This window comes from Crinia signifera, chromosome 1 (assembly GCF_055691185.1).
Source record: "Crinia signifera chromosome 1, ASM5569118v1, whole genome shotgun sequence".
In the NCBI taxonomy this organism is placed as follows: domain Eukaryota; kingdom Metazoa; phylum Chordata; class Amphibia; order Anura; family Myobatrachidae; genus Crinia; species Crinia signifera.
Window position 1 is genome coordinate 298,130,389 of NC_139217.1, and position 24,322 is coordinate 298,154,710.

The 24,322-nt window shown below is 43.5% G+C and overlaps 1 protein-coding gene across 1 annotated transcript in view; it reads right to left on the minus strand.

Moving 5' to 3' along the window:
- The window catches only part of SLC1A1 (solute carrier family 1 member 1), a 62,612-nt gene extending 39,281 nt beyond the window's left edge, over positions 1-23,331 (minus strand). Inside the window, exons 1-2 of the mRNA XM_083186010.1 lie at positions 23,193-23,331; positions 22,837-22,983 (exon numbers count right to left, since the gene is read on the minus strand). Coding sequence (XP_083042136.1) covers positions 22,837-22,927 — 91 coding nt within the window. The 5' untranslated portion in view covers positions 22,928-22,983; positions 23,193-23,331. The remainder of the gene's footprint in view (positions 1-22,836; positions 22,984-23,192) is intronic.
- Between the last annotated feature and the right edge of the window lie 991 nt (positions 23,332-24,322).

Below are 24,322 nucleotides of genomic sequence, written 5' to 3' on the forward strand. Positions count from 1 at the left end.
CAGAAATGATCTTACTATGTTGCAATTCCTAGTGAAGCAGGCAGGTTGGATATAAAAAAACTTAAAACACAACGGGGGGAAATTTACTAAGAATAAATATAGATGTTGGTTCACTAAAAAAATATAGTCAGTCTAGTTAAAAGCTCGTCAAAATGCTTGCTTCTGCAATGTATTTTCACTTTGGGCTGTGAGTGTTTTTACTTTCGCTTTGAGCTGTGACAGTTTTACCCCACAAACTCTCCACCTCACTCCCAGTCCCTATCTGCTCTTAGTTCAAATCTTTGTCTTCACATCTCCCTCTCCATATCCAGCAACTTTGAAACAGATCAGTGTCCCTGCAAAATATTCCTTTACTTTCTGTTAAGACATCCTTTAGCACAAAGGAGTAATTTGGTCTGTCAGGTGGCCTCTAGTGGTAATTGGTGATACTTCAACTCATATCTTAAACACATTTTATAAGCATATACAAATATAAAATACTGGGCAGTAGTATTAATGGTAGACAAACAAATCTCCCTAATGCTTGCGTCAACCTTTTGACCCTGCTGACCTTAGGCATGTCAACCTTAATTTAATCGACCCAATGACCCATACCTGAAAAGTCCTATAGGAGAAATCTAGCATTTTAAAATTAAAATAAATGTAATAGTAATAATATATATGGCCATGCAGATATTCCAGAAGCACATAATAGTACTATTGTTATATGCTTAGACCAGAGATCCGAAATGCAGTCCTCAAGGCACCCAGGTTTTAAGGCCATCCCTGCCTGAGCACAGATGGCCCAATCAAATTTACTGAAGAACTTCAGAAGCTGTACCTAAGCATCCTTAAAACTGGACCGTTAGGATGAATTGAGGGCCGCATTTGGGAACTTCTGGCTTAATGTGCATCCACGTGGTGCAAATTTGGCTATGGACGATTTAGACAATGTGATATCCATTGAACTCCCGCCATGGAGCCCAGAACCACCGATATTGCCTAAACACACAGTGCTATTTTGACTATGTATGCTTTTGGCTATGCCCAATTTTGACTAGCCTAGAAATACAGTAGATTGTACACTTTCTAGTCAAAATTAACCATGTGGTGGAGAGCATTGGCATTGCAAGCTGTATACACATGGTGCGATAGGTGCTATGTTTTCTACCGATATGGACTACATTGTCTATAATGGTAGTTTATATTGCACCCTGTGTATGCCCCTTTAGACACCAACTACAAGCACCACAATAACTAAGTATAATCTACACACTCAATGATTAACTCACAATAAAAAGAATCAATAGTCTTATTATCTTGAGAGATAGATGAACAAGAAGACACACTGATAATGTCACTGAGCAGTTTGCATGGTACCAGAGTTCTACCTTCAATGAAGCAAACTGCAGAAGCTGGCTCAGATGGCTGAGATTTATTTTTGTGTTTGTCAACAAATTATAGAGACTTCATTTATTTGCAATATTGCAACAAATGTCTTATTTAATAGCTACTATTTTGTTTGGATAGATAAAAACTGGGCTACATAAGCACTTCTAGTCATAGTGACACAATCACAACTCCTGTTGAAAACATATTTCATTAATGCGTAGGTAGAACACATTACAGTATGTGTGAACCTGGCGATTGGCCCGTGCTTTTCCAACTGTTAAGGCCCCCATACATTAGTCCGACTTGTCCTAGGGACAAGTCGGACTTGATTTCCAATGCAGCTCCCCGGGAGGGGGACACACGATTAGGCACTTGATGTGCCAAATTTTGCATATGATAAATCTCATGGATTTATCATATGCAGTCCCCGGGGAGCTGCAGGGGGAGAGCCGGGTGGGGGACGCTGGGGAGCAGCAGGAAACAGCTGGGCAGGGTGAGCTGACAAATAGTCAGCTGGCCGGGGACACTGTTGATCCGGGCATGGGGAGAGGCTGGCAGGGGCAGTGTACACATAGGCAGCGGGCAGGGGGACGCTGGTGAACCGGTGAGAGGAACAGCTCACGTGCTGGGCAGGACCAGGCAGACGCAGCTTCAAGGAAGAAAAAAACAATACAAAGAATGGGGAGCCAGTGATTGGCTGAGAGCTCTCTCAGCCAATTGCTGATTGGCTGAGAGAGCTCTCTCAGCCAATCACTGCCTCCCCATTCATTTGTATTGAAGCTGCGTCTGCCTGGTCCTCCTGCCCAGCAGTGAGCTGGTTCCCCTCGCTGGTTCACCGGCGTCCCCCCGCCCGCTGTCTATAGTGTCAGCTGCCCCTGCCAGCCTCTCCCCATGCCCGGCGTCCCCCGCCTGCTGACTATTTGTCAGTTCACCTTCCCCGGCGTCCCCCGCCCGCTGACACTGCCCGGAGACTGCACATAAGATTTAGGAAATCTTATGTGCATCCGGTGCGACTACCCGACTCCGATCCGATGCGCACGGGACCGTGCATCGGGTCGGATAGGGTGTCAAAACAGGCGATTTGGGACGATTTCACAGCCCGATTCATCCGAATCGGGTGAAATCGGGCCCAAATCGCATAATGTATGGGGGCCTTAAGAAAGCAAACGAAAACACTGGGTGTTTGCTGTCAGTACAGTGCCCCAGAAGCAGAGACACAAAAGAGACATGTATAAATATTGTATTTTATAATTGTGTTATTTAGTTCCACTGACGCAATGTCATGTTCCGCCTGTGTGTATTGTTAGCTGTGGATTATTTGTAATATACAGAAAGTGAGGCATTGACCAATGAAAATGCCCCATACTGCCTGCACTTCTCAGGTGGTAGTATATCACTCAGTAATAATAAAAACATGACCTCTGTATTGCCAACACATACAGTATCACTGTGGAGTATCACATACAGTATCTCTGTGGAGTATCACATACAGTATCTCTGTGGAGTATCACATACAATATCTCTGTGGAGCTCTACCGACTACAGCAGGGATGGGGAACCTTTGGCCCTCCAGATGTTGTTGAACTACACATCCCAGCATACCCTGCTACAGTTTTGTGTTTTTTGGCCATGCTAAAACTGTTGCAAAGCATGCTGGGATGTGTAGTTCAACAACATCTGGAGGGAGCGAAGGTTCCCCATCCCTGGACTACAGAATCATGTATTGTTTCATGCCCAGTGGTTAAAACATAAGGATTATTCCTATGTTTCCCAAATGAGTTTATAATAGTCAGGTCAAAGGTCTGATCTCTAACACTTCCACATTAGCACAAGGCAATGAGAGCTATCTGCCTAATCACCCCTTTTATGTTTTAAATGTATTTAAATGCACTTTAGACCTATGTCAACATAGTACATCTTGGGTTATCACGCTACACCCATAATATGTTTATGGTTGTTCAACATTACCACTTCCCAGTACTATCTTGCAGAAAGCCATTAATCTCTACAGATGCACATACTGTATGTGACTGTGAATCAGGTGAATAACTGTCCATAAATACACAGAAAGACAAGGTATATGCATCTATAATATTGTAATTTAGTATAGTAGGAGCTAAACAATGATCTTCTATATTTTTAGACATTGCCATGGTAACAGGTATTTCAAACCTTTTACAAATATATTAATGTTCCACTTTTTTTTAACCTAAAATGTGATATAAACTATACCCCGAATAAGAAAACTTCACTTTAGATAAATATAATTGTTTCTGTACTGTAATTATTGTTGCACATCTGGTTGTGGCACTCTAAAGGCTCTTAAAAGAATGTACAGATGTAGGTTTGTATACAAAGCAATGATTTCAATTTTTGTTTAAATGATTGCCTGCCAAATACAAGATGAACATAGAGCTATCATATTAATACTATTACAGATGCTTTTGATGTCTCTTTTGTTAGCTTGGGAGCCCTGCCTAAGCACAATACAATGCTCTGTGCGCGGCCTAGGGAAGACTGCGGCCCAAGGATGTGCACTTGGATTAAGCATACACCAGATTAGGTGTAGGGAATGTAGAGCTCTAGGACTATGGGATATATTCAATCAGGTATATTCAATGCCACTCAGCGTGCGGCCCCGAGGGGGTTTGTATGGCGAAGATGGCTTTTTAAAGCGAGGAAACGACATCCTCGCCATCCTGCCCCCTCGTTGGCCGCTCGCCATATTCTGTACTATGGGAAAATCATTGCTGTACTCGGCAAGGGGCGCAGAGGATTCCCCTAAGTGGCGAGGTTAGAGGCAAATGCAGAGAGCCCGCTGCATTTTGATGTGTGGTTCGCCATTTTGAAGGCCGCACTCGCTGTTTCCACCTCACCTCAGGAAACAGGTGAGGTGGAAATGCATAGTGTAGGTAGGGAGCTATCAGCGCAGCTCGCCGTGTAACTCATTGTCAGCTGCTTGCCCCCCACATTGAATAAAACCCAATATAGGGGGCGAGGGGCTGGACGGCGAGGATAGCTTTTCCTCGCTAAAAAACCCATCCTTGTCGTGCAAACCCCCTTGCCGCCGCTAGCCAAGCGGCATTGAATATACATCAGACTAACTTTCCTCCAACCATCCAACAGACCAACTCCTCTGTCCAACTAAAATTATGCCCCATACACCTAACTAACTTTTTTCATCAGTCCAGCCAACTTCTGTCCAATGTGTGGTGTCACGGAGTAGGTGGACAGTGCCTGCCTACACCTGCATGTTGTTTTTTTAGTAATAAAAGTGGTTTAAAAGTACCAAATGCTCTAATTCCAGGGGTATGTCATAGAAAGCAAGTGATAAATGAAAGTACATAAAATTGTATCTGCCTCCCACACCTCTCATTAACATAATTACATGTATCTGTAGAAATTGTTAAATGCAAATCATTTGTGAAAAGCAAACCCGCAGAGTTGCAACTTAAAGTGGATTAGTTGTCCACATCAAGGAAATTAATACATGCACATATAATTCTGGTTATGAGGATTATAAATATTTAATCTTTTTTATTGATTCATTTTTCTGTACTGCATTGAAGTTAACATAATGCCTCAGTAAAATATTATTAATTAACAATGAAAGTGTTGACAGTAAATAGATAATGAGCCAAGCAGTCCCTGGATCACTGTAAACATGTAAACACTGACATGTGGGGCTGGGTATGGTATTTCTGCACTTGGGACGAGAGCGCATCATGATGCATGCACAGAATATCGACAGATGCTGGGTAAGCAAGTAAGGAGAAATGATGGGCCAGCTATCCTTTGCATGGGGCAAAACAGGCTTCGGGAAAAACAACTACCTTTATATGCTGCTGTTCCCAAGAGTGGAGGTGTAGCACATATGCAAGTGGGGAGCAAATAGGTGCGTAGGACGGAGGTGTGTGATCACTACTGGTATGGCAGGAGGGAGTAGACAGCACTTGTTAAACATCTGCTGTGCGGAACAGAGCCCAGTTTGTCGAGAGTAGACCGAATATTGTTTGCTCCCAAACACTGCCAGATTACCATTACAGCAAACAAATTAGTTGTCTGCTTTGGAATTATATCATTCTGGTGTATGGCCAGCTTAGTGATAAAAAGCCTTAAAGTTAACCAGCACCCAGTTATACGATGTCTTGCTGCCCATTTAACCTTTCACCTATTTACCCACTGCAAGGTAGGAGATGATTGATCATGCCCCCCATAGTGCAAATAAGGACAATTTGTATATGCCACAACAAAGCAGCATGCCATGCTCGGGGTGTTCCACACCCCTGTTATGCCGTCTAGCAGGTAACTGTCCATCAACTCACTCAGGTCCTGTATAAAGACCCTTCAGATGCCACCTGCACACCATGGTGAGAAGGGGTTAGCTCCTAATTTCCAAAGAGAGATAAAGGTGATAAATCGGGACTTAGATACTATTTTGCCCTTACCGCCACCTCTCCATTCCACAGGGGGGACAATTATATACAGTCAGTATACAGATCCCTGGACAACAATCATTTCCACTCTAGTTTTTATTGCAGTAAAACAATTTGGATAACAAAACTTTCAATGGTAGATATTGATCACACTTTGCTCTATGAGCTTCTCCCTATTCAGGTATTCAGGGATAAGCTTTCCGCTGGATTAATGTGTTTTGTATTTACTCATTAGTTCTAGGGAGTCATCAACTATTTAGAAAGGGTTGCAACATTTTTTAAACATACAGAAAGAACTGTTGGCCCAACAGACAATATAAGAATGTACAGTATACCCAGGGGTGGATCCAGGATAAAATGACAGGGGGGGCACCATGATAAAAAAGGGTTTGGGTGGGGGAGGGGCGGTGTTAGTGGTGCCAGTGTACATGCTAAGAGAGCGGCAGGAGAGGGTAGGAATGGAATTAAAAATAGGCCCTGGCATTTAAAGTACACAGGCCCACCATGGCGACAAAAGTGAAGGATGTAGTTGTGCGTGCGCCAAAGGCGCGCTCCGGAAAAGGGTGTGTGGCCACTCAACAGGGGGCGTGTCAACACCATATACAACTTCTACACATTATGCAACAAAATACTAGACCCCATTATACTTGCCCCTTACACATGATGCCAAATGGAATGAGCCAAAATTGACATAATGCCACATGGATTGAGCCAAAATTCAAATAATGCCACATGGATTGTGTCAAAATTCACATAATGCCACATGGATTGAGCCAAAATTTACATAATAACACACACGGATTGAGCCAAAATTCACATAATGCCAAATGGATTGCGTCAAAATTCACATAATGCCACACGGATTGAGCCAAATGCATAAAATGCTAAACGGATTGAGCCAAAATTCACATAATGCCACATGGATTGAGCCAAAATTCACATAATGCCACACGGATTGAGCCAAAATTCACATAATGCCACACGGATTGGGAAAAAAAATCACATAATGCCACATGGATTGAGCCAAAATTCCCATAATGCCACATGGATTGAGCCAAAATTCACATAATGCCACACGGATTGAGACAAAATTCACATAATGCCTCATGGATTGAGCCAGAATTCACATAATGCCACACAGATTAAGCCAAAATTCACAATACACTTCATAAACAGGAACATTGTTCACCAAAGGCGCGCATTAAACATTTAAACCATAATGTCCATTACACGTTAAGTTACACGCCATTATGTCCATTATGTGTTATGCCAAACACCATAATGCCTATTAAAAATTATGCTACATAAGTGCTGCTTCTCTACATGCTCATTGCCAAGGGTTCCATGCTCACTGCCAGAGGTTCCATGCTCGTTGCCATGTGGGATTACATGGTCATTGCCAAACGGGAATACATGCTCGTTGGAAATTGGGGACAGCCGCCGCCAGGCAGACGTTATAGCCACTGACAGTGGCGGAGCCTGGCTGTATTCAGAGCACTGCAGGTCCCGGCTATTTGAAATAAAACCCCTTTCACACCAGAAAATGCATTCCCAGGTTGGCCCCTTTTACACCAGCCTAGTCCCTGCATTTTCTGGTGTGAGGGGGAGAGAAAACCACCCCTCCCCCTTTAACCAGTTATCTCATTTAACCGGCTATATCTTCGGAACCAACTGACCCATTTACATGAGACAAGTATTATATTGAAGAACTTTTGAGTTGGCTTTGAATGATTTTGGTCCAGTGAAACTGGAATGTTTGGTTCCAGAGTAATCTGCCCTCAAAGAACATGAACAGCCATGAAATTACATTTCAAAAATAAAGAAATCGGTTTACACGCAATATCTCTGGAACTGATTGACCGATTTGGACCAGCCTGGTATCATAATGAAGGCCCAGCGATTTGGAATTAAATGAAATCAACCACAAGCTTCTGTGATGCCAGGGCGGGAACTGGCAGCCGTCGGAACCGGGTGGGGGTCGGAATTGACGGGTCCCATATGGGAAAAAAACGTTACAGGTTTGGCAGGCGATATCTCCGGTTCCCGGGGGGCTAGAGACACGGGGCTGGGCTCGTTGGAAAGCCCTGGTCCTCAGCTACAAAATAAATGACAGGGGGGCACGTGCCCGGGTGCCCCCCCCCTGAATCCGCCACTGAGTATACCTGCCCAGTGAGCACGATTTAGATTTATCCCATACGTACTTATTTATTCCAGAACTTTGTTTAATACTATATTAAATACTAATTTCCTCCATACTTATGCCATATTTATTTATTCCAGTGCAGGAGTTTGGCTCATGAATGACTTGATTATGACCTTATAGCTTTTTTTTCCTATGTAGTTACAGCCAAAGTCTAAGTTAAAATTTACCTCACTAGGTGCAGCTAGAAAGTAATGTGTTCTTGCTAATGTTCCTCATCCAAGCACTAAACTTACTAAACAGGGTGTATATATTGATCTTCATGTATCAACCTTTAGACATTAAATGCCTTTCTGGAAATGTAATCCTATAGGCACATTCTAAGCAGGAAATTAATTATGAGTTTAAAAGAGTTTTCCCAAAACTATATAAGAACACAATATAATGACAATTTAGCATAGATTTTATATACAGAATCAGATTTTTATCATGTGTGATGACTTGAGGTAATAAGCTCGGTAGAGGCATAAAATGTTCAATGAGGATACAAACTGGGGAGTAGCTCTTTGTAGCAAGTGCTAAAAAGTAGTCCCCATCTACTTGCAAAAACAACAGACATGTTGGCACCTATGTATGTCTTACAATGCACATTTTATCATTCCCTTTCTCCAAATGCCAGTATCATTCACAATAACCAGGCCCGAACCAGCCACCAGCTCTGGAAAATAGAGTTTTACCTGGAGCGGCCAACATCACAGGTGGCAGAGTGCCTAACCCAAACATTCAAAGAACCCTTCAAGACACATACAGATGCCATGGGGCAAAGATGGTGCTGACCCAGGACCCTGCATCCTGTATGACAGCACCACTCGCACACCTGACCCTAGTTATCACCCTGACAGCAACCCTTAAGTCTTTTAGATTATCTCCATTATCAATGTTAAGACACATTGAATGATGTGGGTGTTACCCCATAGGCTGCGAATGGATGTTTATGATAATCATCCATTCGCAGCCGTGCGGGGAATTGGCACTGCGTATGGGGGGTGGCGGCATATGCGAACGACGGGTAGAAAAATCACACACAGGTAAGCGAACGAAGCAGCACTGCGTGCCAACCAGAATAACTCCCATAATAACCCATTCCGAGGCCTCACTAAATATATATGTATTGCTTGTGAAATGTTGTATTAAATATGTAAAGTTCAGTGTTTTAAAGAATAGCACTTAATTTATAAAAGAATATAACATTAAAGATTCAATTTTTCTATTTTAGCATTAATTAAGTCATAATCTAAAAATAGTAGGGATTGCATTAGGTAGCACAAAACAAAGCATTTGGCATACAGCCCAGCAAGTGAGTGAATACAAACTTAAATAAAAATACAAAATTGGGCAATCCATGTTTGAATAAACATAGTCACAGCTCAGTAGAAGTTTCACAATATCTGCATCTATTTTGCATGAAGTACTAAACAGTAGATAATCACATGAGAAGAAATTACCAGGACACAACTGATCACAGGTGATTTCTGCTTCGATCTGCTAGATCAGTGGTCGCCAACCTGTAAATCCATCGCTGGCTGCCGCCTCACAGAGTGCTGGCCATGCTCTTATAGAGGAAAAATGGGGGCATGGCCTCACAAGAGTACCACAATAGTAGGTCATGCCCCCTAATTCCGGGTGCCTTTGGCATGCGCAGATGTCCCTTCGGCGTACGTAGATGTTCCTTCTCCTCTGCCTGCAGTGTTGGGAGGTATGTGTTTGGCATACTGGACATTGCGGTATTTGTGTGGTATAATATGTCGTGGGCATTACAGTGTGCGGCATAATGTAGAAAGGGAATATATATTAGAATTTTTTTATTTTTTTTAGTAGCTCTTCAGACGGTTTATTTTGTCTTGAGTAGCTCAAGCCCCAAAAAAGGTTGAAGACCACTGTGCTAGATCCAAGGCAGTGCAATGCTGCCCAATGCAGTATCCTCCCTCCCTTCGAGCGTCCTCCCTCCCGGCCAATGCCGGCACCCCAATTGGTATAGATGGCTGCTGTGTCGAGGCATAAAAGTAACAGAGAGCTGGCTCATGGCGCTTGGATATATTATCATCAACAGCTGGCCACATGGTTGTCCTTAAATCATAAGTACAGTATTAAAATTACATTCCTGTTTTACAAATTCATGTACTTTTATATATTTAAGGAGACATTGGGGTTAAAAGTGTATGGGTTGTACATGCCTACATGGTATTAGCATGGCCTTCTCCACTCTTCATAACAGACCCTTGAACGTTTTCAGCTCCAGGCCCAATAGGCCCTTAATCCGTCCCTGCCCTGCAACAACCCAGGTTCAGCCTGTAATGCGAACAGTGAACACAGATTCAAGCAGTGGTGATAAGGCTCAAAACCCAAATTAATAACCCCGCTTGGACCCAAGTGTTTAGTGCGAAAGGGGAATTGTGTGGGTATGGATAAAGTATTTCATTTAATGAGAAGTAGATATAAGTTATACATTTTTCTACTTGATCTGACCCTACACATTCTGTGGTCAGTAACCTCTCAGGTTTGGCTAGACTAGCAGCAGTGCCCCGTGATTGGTTTCAAGCATCCACAAATCCAATATCGCTGGAGACTTGTGCACACTGTCTACCAATTTATGTGGGAGAGTACGATAGTAAGCTGCACATATGCCCAGTCACTGCAGGGGCTATGTCTGTCAGGTGCAATTATAACAATATGGTATCTTTGCTTGATGATCAAAACTGCTTCTCCTGTCATTTCATATGGATGCTGGACTGGTAGATCTCCCATATGATTGTATGTGATTCCACTCTGCTGTCATATACAGTATGACAGACATCATTTTGCAGGTAAAATGTTATCAAAACTATAGAGAATATCTGTTACATTATATTAAGGAACACACTGCAAATGTATCCATACAACTTATATACAGTATCACGCTGTCAGTACAATCATGCTGGACAGATTAATGGCTTACTATTCAACTTGTTCTATCATTTCTACCTATTTGCCCACTGTAGTAGACAGCGCTCAGTGAAATACTGTACAGTTAAAAACTGTATTTTCTATACAGGACAGGATATGACATTAGGAGAATACAACAAGAACAAAGGCAAGACACTAAGGGCCTGATTCAGTTTCTTTCACAACTGAGTTTTCAAATGCAGCGGCTCTGCGAAAAGAGATGCCTACTAACAGTATCTCTGCGATGCGCGGTCCCATGTGTATTGGGTCAGATTCAACAGATTGAACCTGCTGCAGGTTCAATCTGTTGGATCTGACCCATCAGTGGCACATCATGGGTGCTCTTTAGTGATTTCATTTGGTTCTCAAACTAGGTCCTCAGGACCGCACATTTTCCAGGTGACCCGGCAGGTGCGCAGGTGCATTCATTACTTATTGACACATTTTAAAAGATACACAGGTGGAGCTAATTATTTCACTTGTGATTCTGTGAGGAGACCTGCAAAACACGCGCTGTGTGGGGTCATGAGGACTGAGTTTGAGAACCTGTGTTATAGAAGGTGCTAAATAAATAATAGAATGTGATTGGTTGCTGTGGGAAACATCCCATCTCTAATAGAACTCCCATCTTTGTAAATTTACCCCACAGTGTTGAGCTAACACGTCTATATATTGAGTATGGATCCATGGCTTCTAAATGTGTGCATGCGTGAGTTAGGTGTACATCCAGCTTTTTTTATATACATACAGTAGCATGGATCTTAGTAAATTTACCTCTTAGTGTGCCTTGGGACAAAGGTTGGGAAAAACTGTCATAGAAAGTCATAGTTTTTCTTTGTCCTGATTTAACTGAGGTCAGTTCAAAGTTTGAGTAAGCTGCTAACTAATCCCCTTCCTCCAGGACAGTTGAGGAAAGGGGGGTTATCCTATGTATAGCCCTTTCATACCAGAAAATGCAGGAAGTTACCTGGAAATATGGTTCCGGGATCATGCAGGGACATTCTCAGGTTGGCCCCTTTCACACCAGCCTAGTCCCTGCATTTTCTGGTGTGAGGGGGGGACAGAATCCCCCCTCCCCCCTGCCCACCCAATGTTACATTACCTGAAGGCATATTCGGGCACCGGCAGGAGGTGTGTGTGTGTGTGGGGGGGGGGGGGGGACACAGCAGCTTCGTCCCCAGCAGTCACCCCGCAGCTTCCCCGAGCGGTGGGCTGCAGCGGATGGGGGTGGGCACACAGCAGCTCCGTCCCCGGCAGCTTCCCCAGCGGAGGTTAGCGTGCAGTGCTTTCTTACAGCACCATGGCTAGCGACAGGTAAGCCGGGTGAGTACTTTTCACATTAGCCTGTATCCCTGGAAGGTACCGGGAGAAACCTTGGTAGCTAGCAGGGTTGACATCCTGGGAAATCGGTCCCAAGATTTTGGCCCGGGACCCTTTCACACCAGCGCTAGTCCCAGATGTTCCCGGGGCCAACAGGAACATAGGCTTGTGTGAAAGAGGTATAACAAATTCTTTGTAATAGCAAAGAATATATATTGATAATCAATGGAATCATGGGAATACACACAATACTTTCCTTTTAAAATCATTTGCATTTGTAAAGCATTTAAAGCCTAAACAAATACTGTGATTCACAGGAGCAGCTAAACAGGAATTTTAGGGATTACTTAATAGAAACCAGACACATATATTGGTCAAACACTAGCCTTATTACATACTGTAAGTAAATTTACGATGAAATTAGCCTTAAGGTAAGGTTCTTCTCATGTTATTCCCTTCCCAATATTCTCTAATGCTGTGATCTGGAACGCAACATAACTATACTGTATCTGAAATACTGCCGCAGAATGCTCTGACCACTCTGACTGTACAAATGAGCTGTTCACACACTAACCACTAATAAGATCACAATGCAGGAAGACAGAGCATTGAAAGTGATTTTGTATTGCGGTTGCACTTGGAACACGTCCTAAATATCCTTCCCTTTTCCTTGAAAAAGAAAACCTTTATTTATTCTAAAGTTGACAGGCCCATAGAAATACAAGCAATCAGAGGGGACGTAAACAGAGGGCATGATGCGTAATTATGTATTCTGCAAACAGTGGGCTTGGTAACCAGCAGTACCTTTATTTAATGAAAGAGTTTACAGTGGGTAGACCACACTTTCAAACCTTACTAAGAGACCAGTAAATATTAATGCATGTCATAAATTTCATATGGTAAGCTGACAGGGCCGGCACTCCCCACTCAGCAGCTCCTGCAAAGCAGGGAGGTGCCATGCTGAAAAGGAGCTGTCTCTCTCCCTGCTCTGCTAAAGCTGCCTCAGCCCTCACTGTCACTGCCTCCTGCACACCACCCGCAGCGCCTGTCTGACAGCGGGCGGCAGTATGGAGAGCACCGCGCACACACTGTCCTCCTCCTGCTACCTGCCACCCTCTTCCTCATGGACACTTGCGCTGAGGCATGTAGCGCTGTCTGTGAATGCCTGGATGACGAACAGGCAGCAGCGCCGCCTCCCCTTCCTTCCCTCGTCTCAGGTGTGCTGTGCCAGTGCCACTGCCAGTCCTCAACACTCCGCCCCCTCTATCTCCTCCCCTCTTCTTCCATCTCCTCCTTCTCTCCCCTCCTTTCCCCCTCATTCACGAGTGGTGCGCATACTTTTTGTACTGCTTTCGGATCACATCGCACACACATTGCATGCATGCCGTGCGATGCGATGTGATCTAGCCCATAACGTATGCGATTCTCGCAGCGTATGTGGGCACCTTTAGAGCCTTCAACATTTTGTGGACACAGTACTGAGATGGTGTATGCATACATGTACATGCACCCGAGATCCTCCATAGGATCGCATGTTGCATACATTCCCACAATCGGGCTGCAGCTTGTTGCAATGGCAATGTAAAAGGGCGCAAAATGTATGGTTTGCAGGAGGGCGACGGACACCCTAGCACCGGCCCTGTAAGCTGATGATAAGTAGCTTCTATAGACATGAGTGGCAGTTTGCTGTGCAAACTGTGTCAGAACAAACCTTTCACTTGCTTCTTGGCCCAGGAAATCCTAAAAGTCAACAAGTACAGTATGGTGTAGAATAGAGTTTAGATTTTAATAACCCCATTGTGGGTTGGATCAGCATCAACGTGTAGCTCAGAATTTCCTAAACTCAGTCAGTATAGCCTAGGGCAGTGGTTCCCAACCTCAGTCCTCAAGTACCCCCAACAGGTCATGTTTTCCAGGTCTCCACACAGAATCACAAGTGAAATAGTTCCACCTGTGGATCTTTTAAAATGTATCTGAATAATGAGTGCCCCTGTGCACCTGCCGGGCGACCTGGAAAATGTGAACTGTTGGGGGTACTTGAGGACAGGTTGGGAACCTGGTCTAGGATTTAAGAATAGCCATGCTTGAGTCCAGATATTAAATCAAACTTATTGAGGTACTATCTAGTTCACCTGTGCTCAAGCATGCATATCCTTAAAATCTGGATTGTAAAGCAGTTTGGGAAATCCTAATTACCGAGCAGCACAAGGAGTTCTGCAGGTCCATACTACACTTGATCAGAGAGGGTTATTCATTTCAAATTCTTAAAGGTGCTGTTATGCACTAAACTTATTTTGCTTTCATTTGAGGTAATAAAAAAAATGGCAAATGTTTTGGGCAATGAGTACAAATGCTATTTTACAATATCGTGTACCAGTCCCCGGCTTTCAAGTGCGCTTTAAAACGAATTATAACAGAATTTGAATTTGTTACAAGGTAAAATATTAAATGAGTAAAGTAATGGGCATATGGTGGTAGCAGCACATCATTTCCAGCATCACCCACAAGTCAGCAAAAGTTACAAATACCAATTTTACAGGGAAGCATTAAACTCCAGAGTAGAGTTATGCCCCTATGGGGGTAGGGGGGGGGGATGCCAAACAATTTGACCGTTGGTATGCAATCTTCCGACTATTGGAAACATTCTGACAGTCGGAACTCCTGTGTATTGTCGAATACATCTGCAGATTGTTAAAACAGCCACAGATTCGACAAGCTAGCCAATATTTTTTGATAATTTAGCTTTTTTTTAAAAGGCGAATTTCTCCCAATCCCATGGCAGCACTGCTAACCTCGCTGCTGCTGCTTCACAGGGCTCACACTGAGTGCACACTGCTTGGCTGTTCGGAACAGTGATCATACTGAGTACCCAGCTTTGGTCGCAGTTAGTAAATTATCAGTGTATCACCTGTACTAGACAAGCTAAGCTATTTGCTTATTGATTTGTAATGTTTTATGGCAGATTTGTGTATTTTATGAATGCTCATGTATAATACTCATTATGGGGCTAATTAAATTAGCCGCAAGTCGACTATAGCCCTGTACACACACATCGATTTGCTTTTGATTCGATGTTAGATTCGATTTTCTATTAGATCTGGCATTAGATCTTTCCATTCGATTTGGCATTAGATCTGTACTTTTGCATTATATATGGAATTCGGTACATTGTACACATTCGATTTACTAGATTAAATTCGATATTTCCATGGCTGCACGCGTCCTACGACCTTTTGATACCCCCACTATCCACGTCGGCATGGAGTTAATCTTATATAGTGTGGCGAGCGCAGCGAGCCACTGTGCCCGAAGCACGGCGAGCGCAGCGAGCCCCTCGAGGGGACGCGTATTACTTTACATGTATTCCGCGTCCCCTCGCAGGGCTCGCTGCGCTCGCTACGCTTCGGGCACAGTGGCTCGCTGCGCTCGCCACACTATATAAAATCAACTCCACGCCGACGTGGATAGTGGGGGTATGAAAAGGTCGTAGGACGTGTACTCACCACACTTCGGGTTCATGTTCATAGTGGTGGGGGGGGGGCGTGGGGGTGCATTTAACATTGTAAGCCACCATTAGGGTGCTTATAAAATTTTAAATTGCATAACATTGTATATGCGATCGAATGGCATACAATGCCTTACAATTTGATGGTATACAATTTAAAATTGTATAACATCGCATCGCATCACATCGCATACCATCGCATGCCTTATGGTCTGCGATGCGATGGGCGACATGCTAGTACACAAGTACCGATTTTTCTGATTGATTTTGTGAAAACGGGAGCGCGTATCGAATCTAATGTAGATCTAAAGTGATACAAAAACCATTCAATTTCGTTTAGGATTCGATTTAGTTTTGCTTCTATAAGCAAAATCGAATCGAAAATCTGGAAAAATCGATGCATGTGCAGGGCAGCCAAGAGGAATGCTGGGCCCCGGTAAAAAATCTTAGGGCGTGGCCTAAGTGTGGGAGGTGTGGGCACCTCCCGCACTTAGGTCACACCCCCAAAATGTTTAGAGAAGGGTGAAAGAAAACTAAAAACTGTAATCTCAGCAGCATCACACACCTACAGCATGTGCTGTGCTGACAGCGGGCTCAGCATGACCTCTCACGCAGTAAGTGACACACTCATGCTGAGCCTGCTGTCAGCACAGAACATGCTGTAGAAGTGTGTGCTGCTGTTGCTACCCCGGAGGGACGGAGGGGGAAGGAAGGGGTCGGACCAGGGCCCCTGCAGGGCACCTCCAGCAAGCCTGGGCCCGGGTAATTAGTACCTGCTCCCCCCCCTCTCGGCTGCCCTGTGCATGTGTACAGGGCTTAGGAGCAGCACTTAATATAGCCCCTAACTCAATAATTAAATCCATGACCGTGGTGAGTGTGAGCAAGATGAGGTGCAGCTGCCCCGTGCTTAACTGAGTTTATCTCTATGTGTAATGATAGGTGGAATGATCTCTATGATCTACAGTATATGTGTGTTGTAGAGGTTTCCAATGTTTTATTTTATTTTTTGGACTTTTTCTTAATATGGGGGGAGGGGTTATAAAATGCACAAATTCTTTATTATATTTTCACTTTGTAGGGAGGGGTAAGTGACATACAACAGACAAGTACAGACATTCTTATAAATGATTGTAAGCAATATTACTACCAGTAGTAGTATGGGTGTTGGTGGTTGATGGTTTAATGTGAAAGCCCCAGACCTGGGTCAGACCCAGAAAGGGCTATACATTGTCTTATGCCTCTTTCTATCCAGACATTTGTTGATCCATTGAATTTATATAATAAAGGATAATGTTGCTTTTGAACGCTATGGGAGGAATTCAAATGTCCTGCGCGTGGGCGACCACTAAAGGTGCACAAAGGAGTAATACAAATGTTGCTCTATTTGGGTGGCACAGCCGCCTACTACCACTGTTGTATCATTTTGATTGACTGGTTACTAGTTGTACAATATATAGCTGGCCATACATCAACAATCTTCAATCAATGATTGGAAGATTTTGCTAATTCTCTTACACAATTGCACAATACCCCAATCTTACAATCTTTGCCCATACACTACAGATATTTACGGGTGATTTGCAGATATTTTTGATATTCATTGGAACTTCAAATATGAAAATGCCCATACACCACCTAATTCTAGTCTCTATTGCACTGATTGTCAGCAATGAAAAAATTGTATAATTGTTAAAACATTTGCACAAAAGTCCAATTGCAACCATACATTAGCAATTGCAAGTCCAGTCCATTGCAGAGTGATCAACATGTTGGTCAATCTACAATGGAAATTGTAATCACCTTTTGATCACAATGATCAAATGAGGAAGAAATGGTTCAGGTTCAATCATAACATAATTGTCAGATTGCCCCATTCCATCGCTGATGTAGTTCTAGTCTGTCCCCAATTTAGCTTTGAATTCATAAATAAAGACTTAGCTCCCACAGTCCAAAAACTAAGGACAATATGGGAAAATCAAGGAAATTTGCAGATATGCTGTATGTATCGAAAGTGAAAAATAGTATCCAAAATGGACAGTATCAGGGCTAGGACTACAAAAACTATTTGTAAGTTAGAATGTGACTTTCTATATATATGCCCACAGGACTGCCATGTACTGCATTGACATGTTTGAAATAAAATTGCTTTGTGTAAGATCAGTAACTAGTCATGATCATTCATTCGATAATCAGGATGGCTATTTTTCATGTTTCAGCAGTTATTAGGTAACCACTGCTAGTGCGCTCTATGATCCAGTCATCTGTGCTCAAACTGAATCTGTGGATCTCTCTGAAGATCTCCCACATGTAAGAGGCTAAAACAGACTAGTTTCAGATTGCTTGGTGGTTAGACAAGTGGTTAAATCTTCCCTTGTAGGGACAATTTACATATTGTAGTGTATATGGTACGGGAGTTATTATCAAGAGTGTACAGTTGGATTGACGGGGAGGACCGGTTACCATCAAAGCACAAATAGTGCAGGATAAATTATAGGGTTTACAGTAGTCAACAGTATCTTGGTCAAGTCCAAATGGTCGACATGAACAAAGTTGACATGAGAAATGTCAACACAAGTATAAGTTTGATGCAGAAATGGCCGACATATGAAAAAAATCAACATGAGTTTTTCACTTTTTTCTGTCACTTTGTATATTTGAGCATTTGGACCCCCAATTAGTGTACCACATACCCTTGCATGACCTGCTTGGCTCTCCATGCTCTGCTCAGCACACTTTACCATTGTCAATGTGTAGTCCACGTGGATGGTAAAATATGACAAAAGTTCAAATAGAATTGTGAAAAACTCATGTCACGCTATAGCCCATGTTGACCTAATGCATGTCAACCAATAATGGTCGATCTATGTCTGTTGACCTAATGCTTGTTGACCCATCGTCCGGATACAAATTAGTGCAATGATTGGCCCACCTGAGATGGAGCACAGAACACCTGACCCTATCTGCATTGAAAACATATTACACTGATTGATTGATGGATTTATAAAAAATCTTGAGACACCAAATCAATGTCTATTGGAATTTTTCAGTCAATGTGCATATGTTTGTTCCTTAGGCCACATGTCAATGGGTAACATTAGCTAGATGGAACCTTGTGTCATGTGTGTATCTTATGATTAGTGTCTATGTACTGTAAATATATATTCAGCTTCAACAAAAGGACGTCCAGGCAGAAAGAAAGTCTGCCAGTGTTTGTTCCTGTAGGACACTGTAGTGTCAAAGTTGCAGAACTTTATTTGGTAAACAGATACAGTAAATGCAGGAAAAGCTTAAGAGTACAATGGGTATCTGTGATTCTGTTACTTTCGCTTATTTAATGAAGGTGACCTACTTAATATTATACTGTATTGTGTATTGTTCAAATTTAATTTTTATTTCAAAAGAAAACTAAAAAATAACAATGAATGTAGTTTTAAACAGCTGAATGTTTTCTGTTTAAGGTAACTATTAATATGGGAATATTACTCTAAGAACAAAATTCCGCTACATTATATGAGCTACATTATAAGGTAGAATCCATGTGCTGAGTCCAGTCTTAGTCGAGGCTATGGCGATTCTAGTTCACATTTCGTCGTTTCCTAGCCCTCCTCATTTAGTTAAGGTTATCGGTACTCTTTACCTAGAACGGCGCCCGCGATTGGCATCGCGGGCGTCGGGGGTAAAAAATCGCGGCCATCGCATGCACATAAAAAACGGGTGCGACGCGATGCCCGCGATTTTCCCATAGGGATCAATGTTAAAAGTCAGATTGGACGCGATTTTAGTGTTAAATGCCTCAATGCCCGCGATTTATACATAGGAAACAATGTTAAATGGGCCACAGAGCCCTAATAGTCCCCCTGAAGTCTTAAATGGCCCCCACAATTTTTAACGCCACCCCACGATCAACGTGAACCCAAAGCGTGGCGAGCGCAGCGAGCCCGCGAGGGGCGGCGGTACGCGTCCTCCGACCTTTTCGTCCCCACTATCCACGTCGGCGTGGAGTTGAGAATAGAATAGTGTGGCGAGCGCAGCGAGCCACCGAGCCCGAAGCGTGGCGAGTGCAGCGAGCCCCGCGAGGGGACGCGGATACCTGTGAAGCCCGCGAAGGGACGCGTTTACCTGTGAAGGTATCCGCGTCCCCTCGCGGGGCTCGCTGCGCTTGCCACGCTTCGGGCTCGGTGGCTCGCTGCGCTCGCCACACTATTCTATTCTCAACTCCACGCCGACGTGGATAGTGGGGGTATGAAAAGGTCGGAGGACGCGTACCGCCGCCCCTCGCGGGCTCGCTGCGCTCGCCACGCTTCGGGTTCACGTTGATCGTGGGGTGGCGTTAAAAATTGTGGGGGCCATTTAAGACTTCAGGGGGACTATTAGGGCTCTGTGGCCCATTTAACATTGTTTGCTATGTATAAATCCCGGGCATTGAGGCATTTAACACTAAAATCGCGTCCAATCTGACTTTTAACATTGATCCCTATGGGAAATCGCGGCCATCGCGGGTATTGCATCGTACCCGTTTTTTAGTGCATACGATGGTCGCGATGGTCGCCGTTCTAGGTAAAGAGTACCAGCTCATCTACAAAATTCTGTTTAATTTTGAAATGTAAAGTATCCATTATTCTACTATACCGTACCTTCCCCTGCGCTTACAAATTAGTTTTCATGACATTTATATGTTATGGAGGGTGCAGGAGTTGATACTATTAAGCACATCCATGCCTCTGCTGTTTCTCTCACACATTTCCTGGAATCCCATTATTGAGCTTAATATAGGACCTATAATTTACTTGTTTTTAGCCTTTTAATTGTCGGATTGCTTATTTGATGTCTGTATTTTGATTGTATTTTGTACGTTTGCAACTTTGTAGTGTACTTTTATTTTACATAATGTATGTAATTCATACTTGCCTTCCTGACCCTCTCCATGCGGGAGAAAATGCTCTGTTCCTGGGCTTCCCTGGTAATGTAGGATTGCCAGCACCTGTGGTGAAACACCTTTACCTAGCTCCCTGCAGGTGATGGCAATCCTACATTACCAGGGAAGTCCAGGAGCAGAGCATTTTCTCCCTCATGGAGAGGGTCAGGTAGGCAAGTATGATGTAATTGTCTCCATCTATCTGTTTTTTTCCCTTTCTCTGTCTGTACCCCTCCTCTTAATTATACAAAATGTTTAAAAAAATTGAAAAGTTAAAGTTAGCAGCCATAATAATAGCTGTGAGATTAACAGGTCACAGATATGTGATACAGTGCAACTGAAGCATCAGCTATTTTTTAATTATACACAATTAGATGAAATATTTTATCATTCTGATTACTAATTACTTGTAAGATGTCTCTCAGCAATAAGTTGGATGCGTTTCGCTTGCAATGTGGGTGGGACCTTCCGGGGGACAGGATCGCATATGATACATTATATGCGGTACTTTTGCATACAATGTATCTCATGTGATCCTAGAAGGGCTACTACTTGTGGCAGCCAGTGAGATCTGTGACTGTGATGCGAGGTGCACAGGAATGCGTCTCATATTACAATCAAAGTGGCAGTGTGCCACTTTTTATGTGATCTGTGGCAGCAATGCATTAGAATCACATAAAAAGTGGCCATATTGCACTAGTGGATGGGGGCCTTATGATTATTTTCCTGTAAACATAGGAACAAATGAAATAGAAAGTAAAACACACTGGTCTATACCTAGAATCTTCCTTAAGGTGCCCATACACGTACCAATTACCCGGTACTTTTTGTGCTAAAATAGCATAGTTGTGCATGCGATGCAATGCTATTTTAGCACAAAAAGTCCAGGGTAATTGGTACATGTATGGGAACCTTTAGTGTATAGATTCTTGTATCAGTTCTGGTTCTTAACTTGTAGAGCAGTGGTGACAAACTAATGGCCCTCCAACTGTTGTGGAACTACACATCCCAGCTTGCCCTGCCACCGGTTTTATATAATGGATTGCTAAAACTGTGGCAGGGCATGCTGGGACGTGTAGCTCCACAACAGCTGGAGGGCCTTGAGTTTGACACCACTGTTGGAGAATATGCTGTAAAGCAGAGGTTCCCGTATCCCAACCATAGTCCTCAAGACACACTAACAGTCCAGGTTTTAAGGATAGCCATTAATGAGCACAGGTTCCTTAATTAGTACCTTAATAATTTGTATGCAAGGGTATAACTAAACCCTGGGCTGTCAGTGCGCCTTGAGGACAGAGGATGGGAAACAACGCCATAAAGTATTTTGGAAGTCTGCAGATAATAGGTAACACTGACCTAATACTGAGCATGCATCAGTGATAGCTGTAGTGTACCACTTAGTTGTATAAAGTTTCCAGGCTGAGTATTCTTAATGTAACAAAATCCTCTGCTCTGTATAGCAATTTGGGCAATACGTATTATTGCAATGGGGTTAGCAATAGAATTAAAAATCAAGTTACCACTAAAACGAATTTGAATAAATAAGAGAGATTGGAATCTAAAACCTCAAAGAAAATATATGTAGACTGTCTAGGAACCATACAGTATGTACTAAGCAGTTTACCCAGCCCCAATATATTATCTGCCAACAGAACAGCAATATAACAATGAAACAATGAGAATTGTGAATATAAGTGCAATTGGCCTGCAGTATTTTCTAAATGATTGTCCTCTTGGCCAATAGCTGTTGCCATTTAGTACAGAAATCTCATAGTTACTAATTGAGTGTAATAAATACTGTAGCAGGCAGTCTCCTCTCCTGCAGTAGCAGCAGCACTCATATTTGCATTCCCTAGCTCCTGCCACACGTTCTACAAGTAAATGAGTCAGATGCAGGGGGCTAGGCTAGCTAATCCACTATAGTAATAGAGTTTTATGATCAGCAAATTCTGCGCATCCACCCAACACTTAACAATGTAATTGCAGCAATTAATAGCACTCCATCCCCTGATTCGGGGTCTGACTGCACATGAAGTGATGGGCTGCTAGAAGAAGGGTCTAGGCTGCAGATAATAGAACAGGCAGATCCCTGCACTGTGCGACGTGAGCAGTGAGGATGGTCCTGCAAGAACATGGAAGCTGCACATGCAGCAGGCAGAGCACTGACCTAGCACCACAGCCACCACGGTAGTCAGGAGCAGCCAGTTGTTCCTCAGTATCCGTTTGCAGTCGCAGCCTTTCCTCATCTTCTTCCCCATTGTTGCAGCGATTCCCGGCCGCCTCCTGTGCTGGAAGGATGGATTGGGGAGCAGATCTGAATAGAGGCAAAGCAGAGATGTGTGAGTGGGGGGATGTCACACTGCAGACCTCACAGTAGCCTCCTTCCTTCCCCGCTGCCCATAGGAGACTACACTGCGGCACTGATGTGTCTGCTCAAGGCAAGGGCAGTCCTCTCTGTCTGTGCTGCAATCACAGGTTACTCAGCCCTCTGTCTGGTGATAATGAGGGAAGCTGGTGGTATACCTCTGTATATGCAGCAGCCTGAGCCTCAGATGTGCTGCTGGCTGTCTGGCTGGCAACTAAGGCACTGCTAGAGATACATGAACCTGACAGACTGTCACAGCTTCCCTCCTCCCTCACCCTCCCTATCATTCATAGATGAATGGGAATGTGCCCTGTCCCGCCTTGTTGTTTACATTGGCAATGGTAATTCACAGTGACATTTCTTCATCAGCTCTTTTCACCCACTGTCCTTCCTGTGCTTCTCTAATGATATGCTCACAGCACAATGCACTTGTACACTAGTTCAGATTTAGTTGTGACCTAAATACACTATGATGCTGGCTTCAGTTACTAGTGGAGGCATGCACACCAACATTAGGCATGGGGAACCTTTACTTTCAGTCTGAATTCCCAATATATTTCAGAGCACTGTATAATGTGTTTGTGAAACAACGGTATCCGGTTGATACAGTATGGTATGATACCATATGGTCAGAATGCAAAGGTTGACACAAGCAAATGGTCGACATGGCAATGGAATTTCTTTCTTTTTGTTACATACATGGACAATATCGGACCCGAACAATATCAACGGGTCGTGCGACGGATCATGTGCACATTGTGCGTAATGTCATTATTATGCGCGGTCCTGCGGGTCAAGAGGTCGACCCCCAGATCAGACATGTTGCACATCTGATCTGTCGGCTTTCATTGCAGTTGTAAGCAGATCGTATGTGCTTAAAAAGCTACGTCGACATGGACACCGTATAAGTGTACAGTGTCAACTTGCCTGGTCATGCTTCGGGCGCTGTGCCCATGTGTATAGTTAAGTATGAACGAAGTCGGTCTGCACAATAAAAACATGAAAAACTCATGTTGACCATTTGAGTGGTGACAATGCCGAACTAAAATTTCTGTCGACCTTCTATCAATGTCGATCTTGGGTCTATCGAATAGTGCTCGAGGTAGTGACTGTAGACATAGTGCAGTATTCAATGCCGGTGTGAGCGGCCGGCGAGGGGGTTAAACTGCGAGGATCACAGAAAACCAGTGATCCTCGCAGTTTAACCCCCGCGCCGGCCACTCACACTATGCAACGTTCCGGGGGAATCCTCGCCGTCACAGAACTGCGAGGATTCCCCTAAACTGCG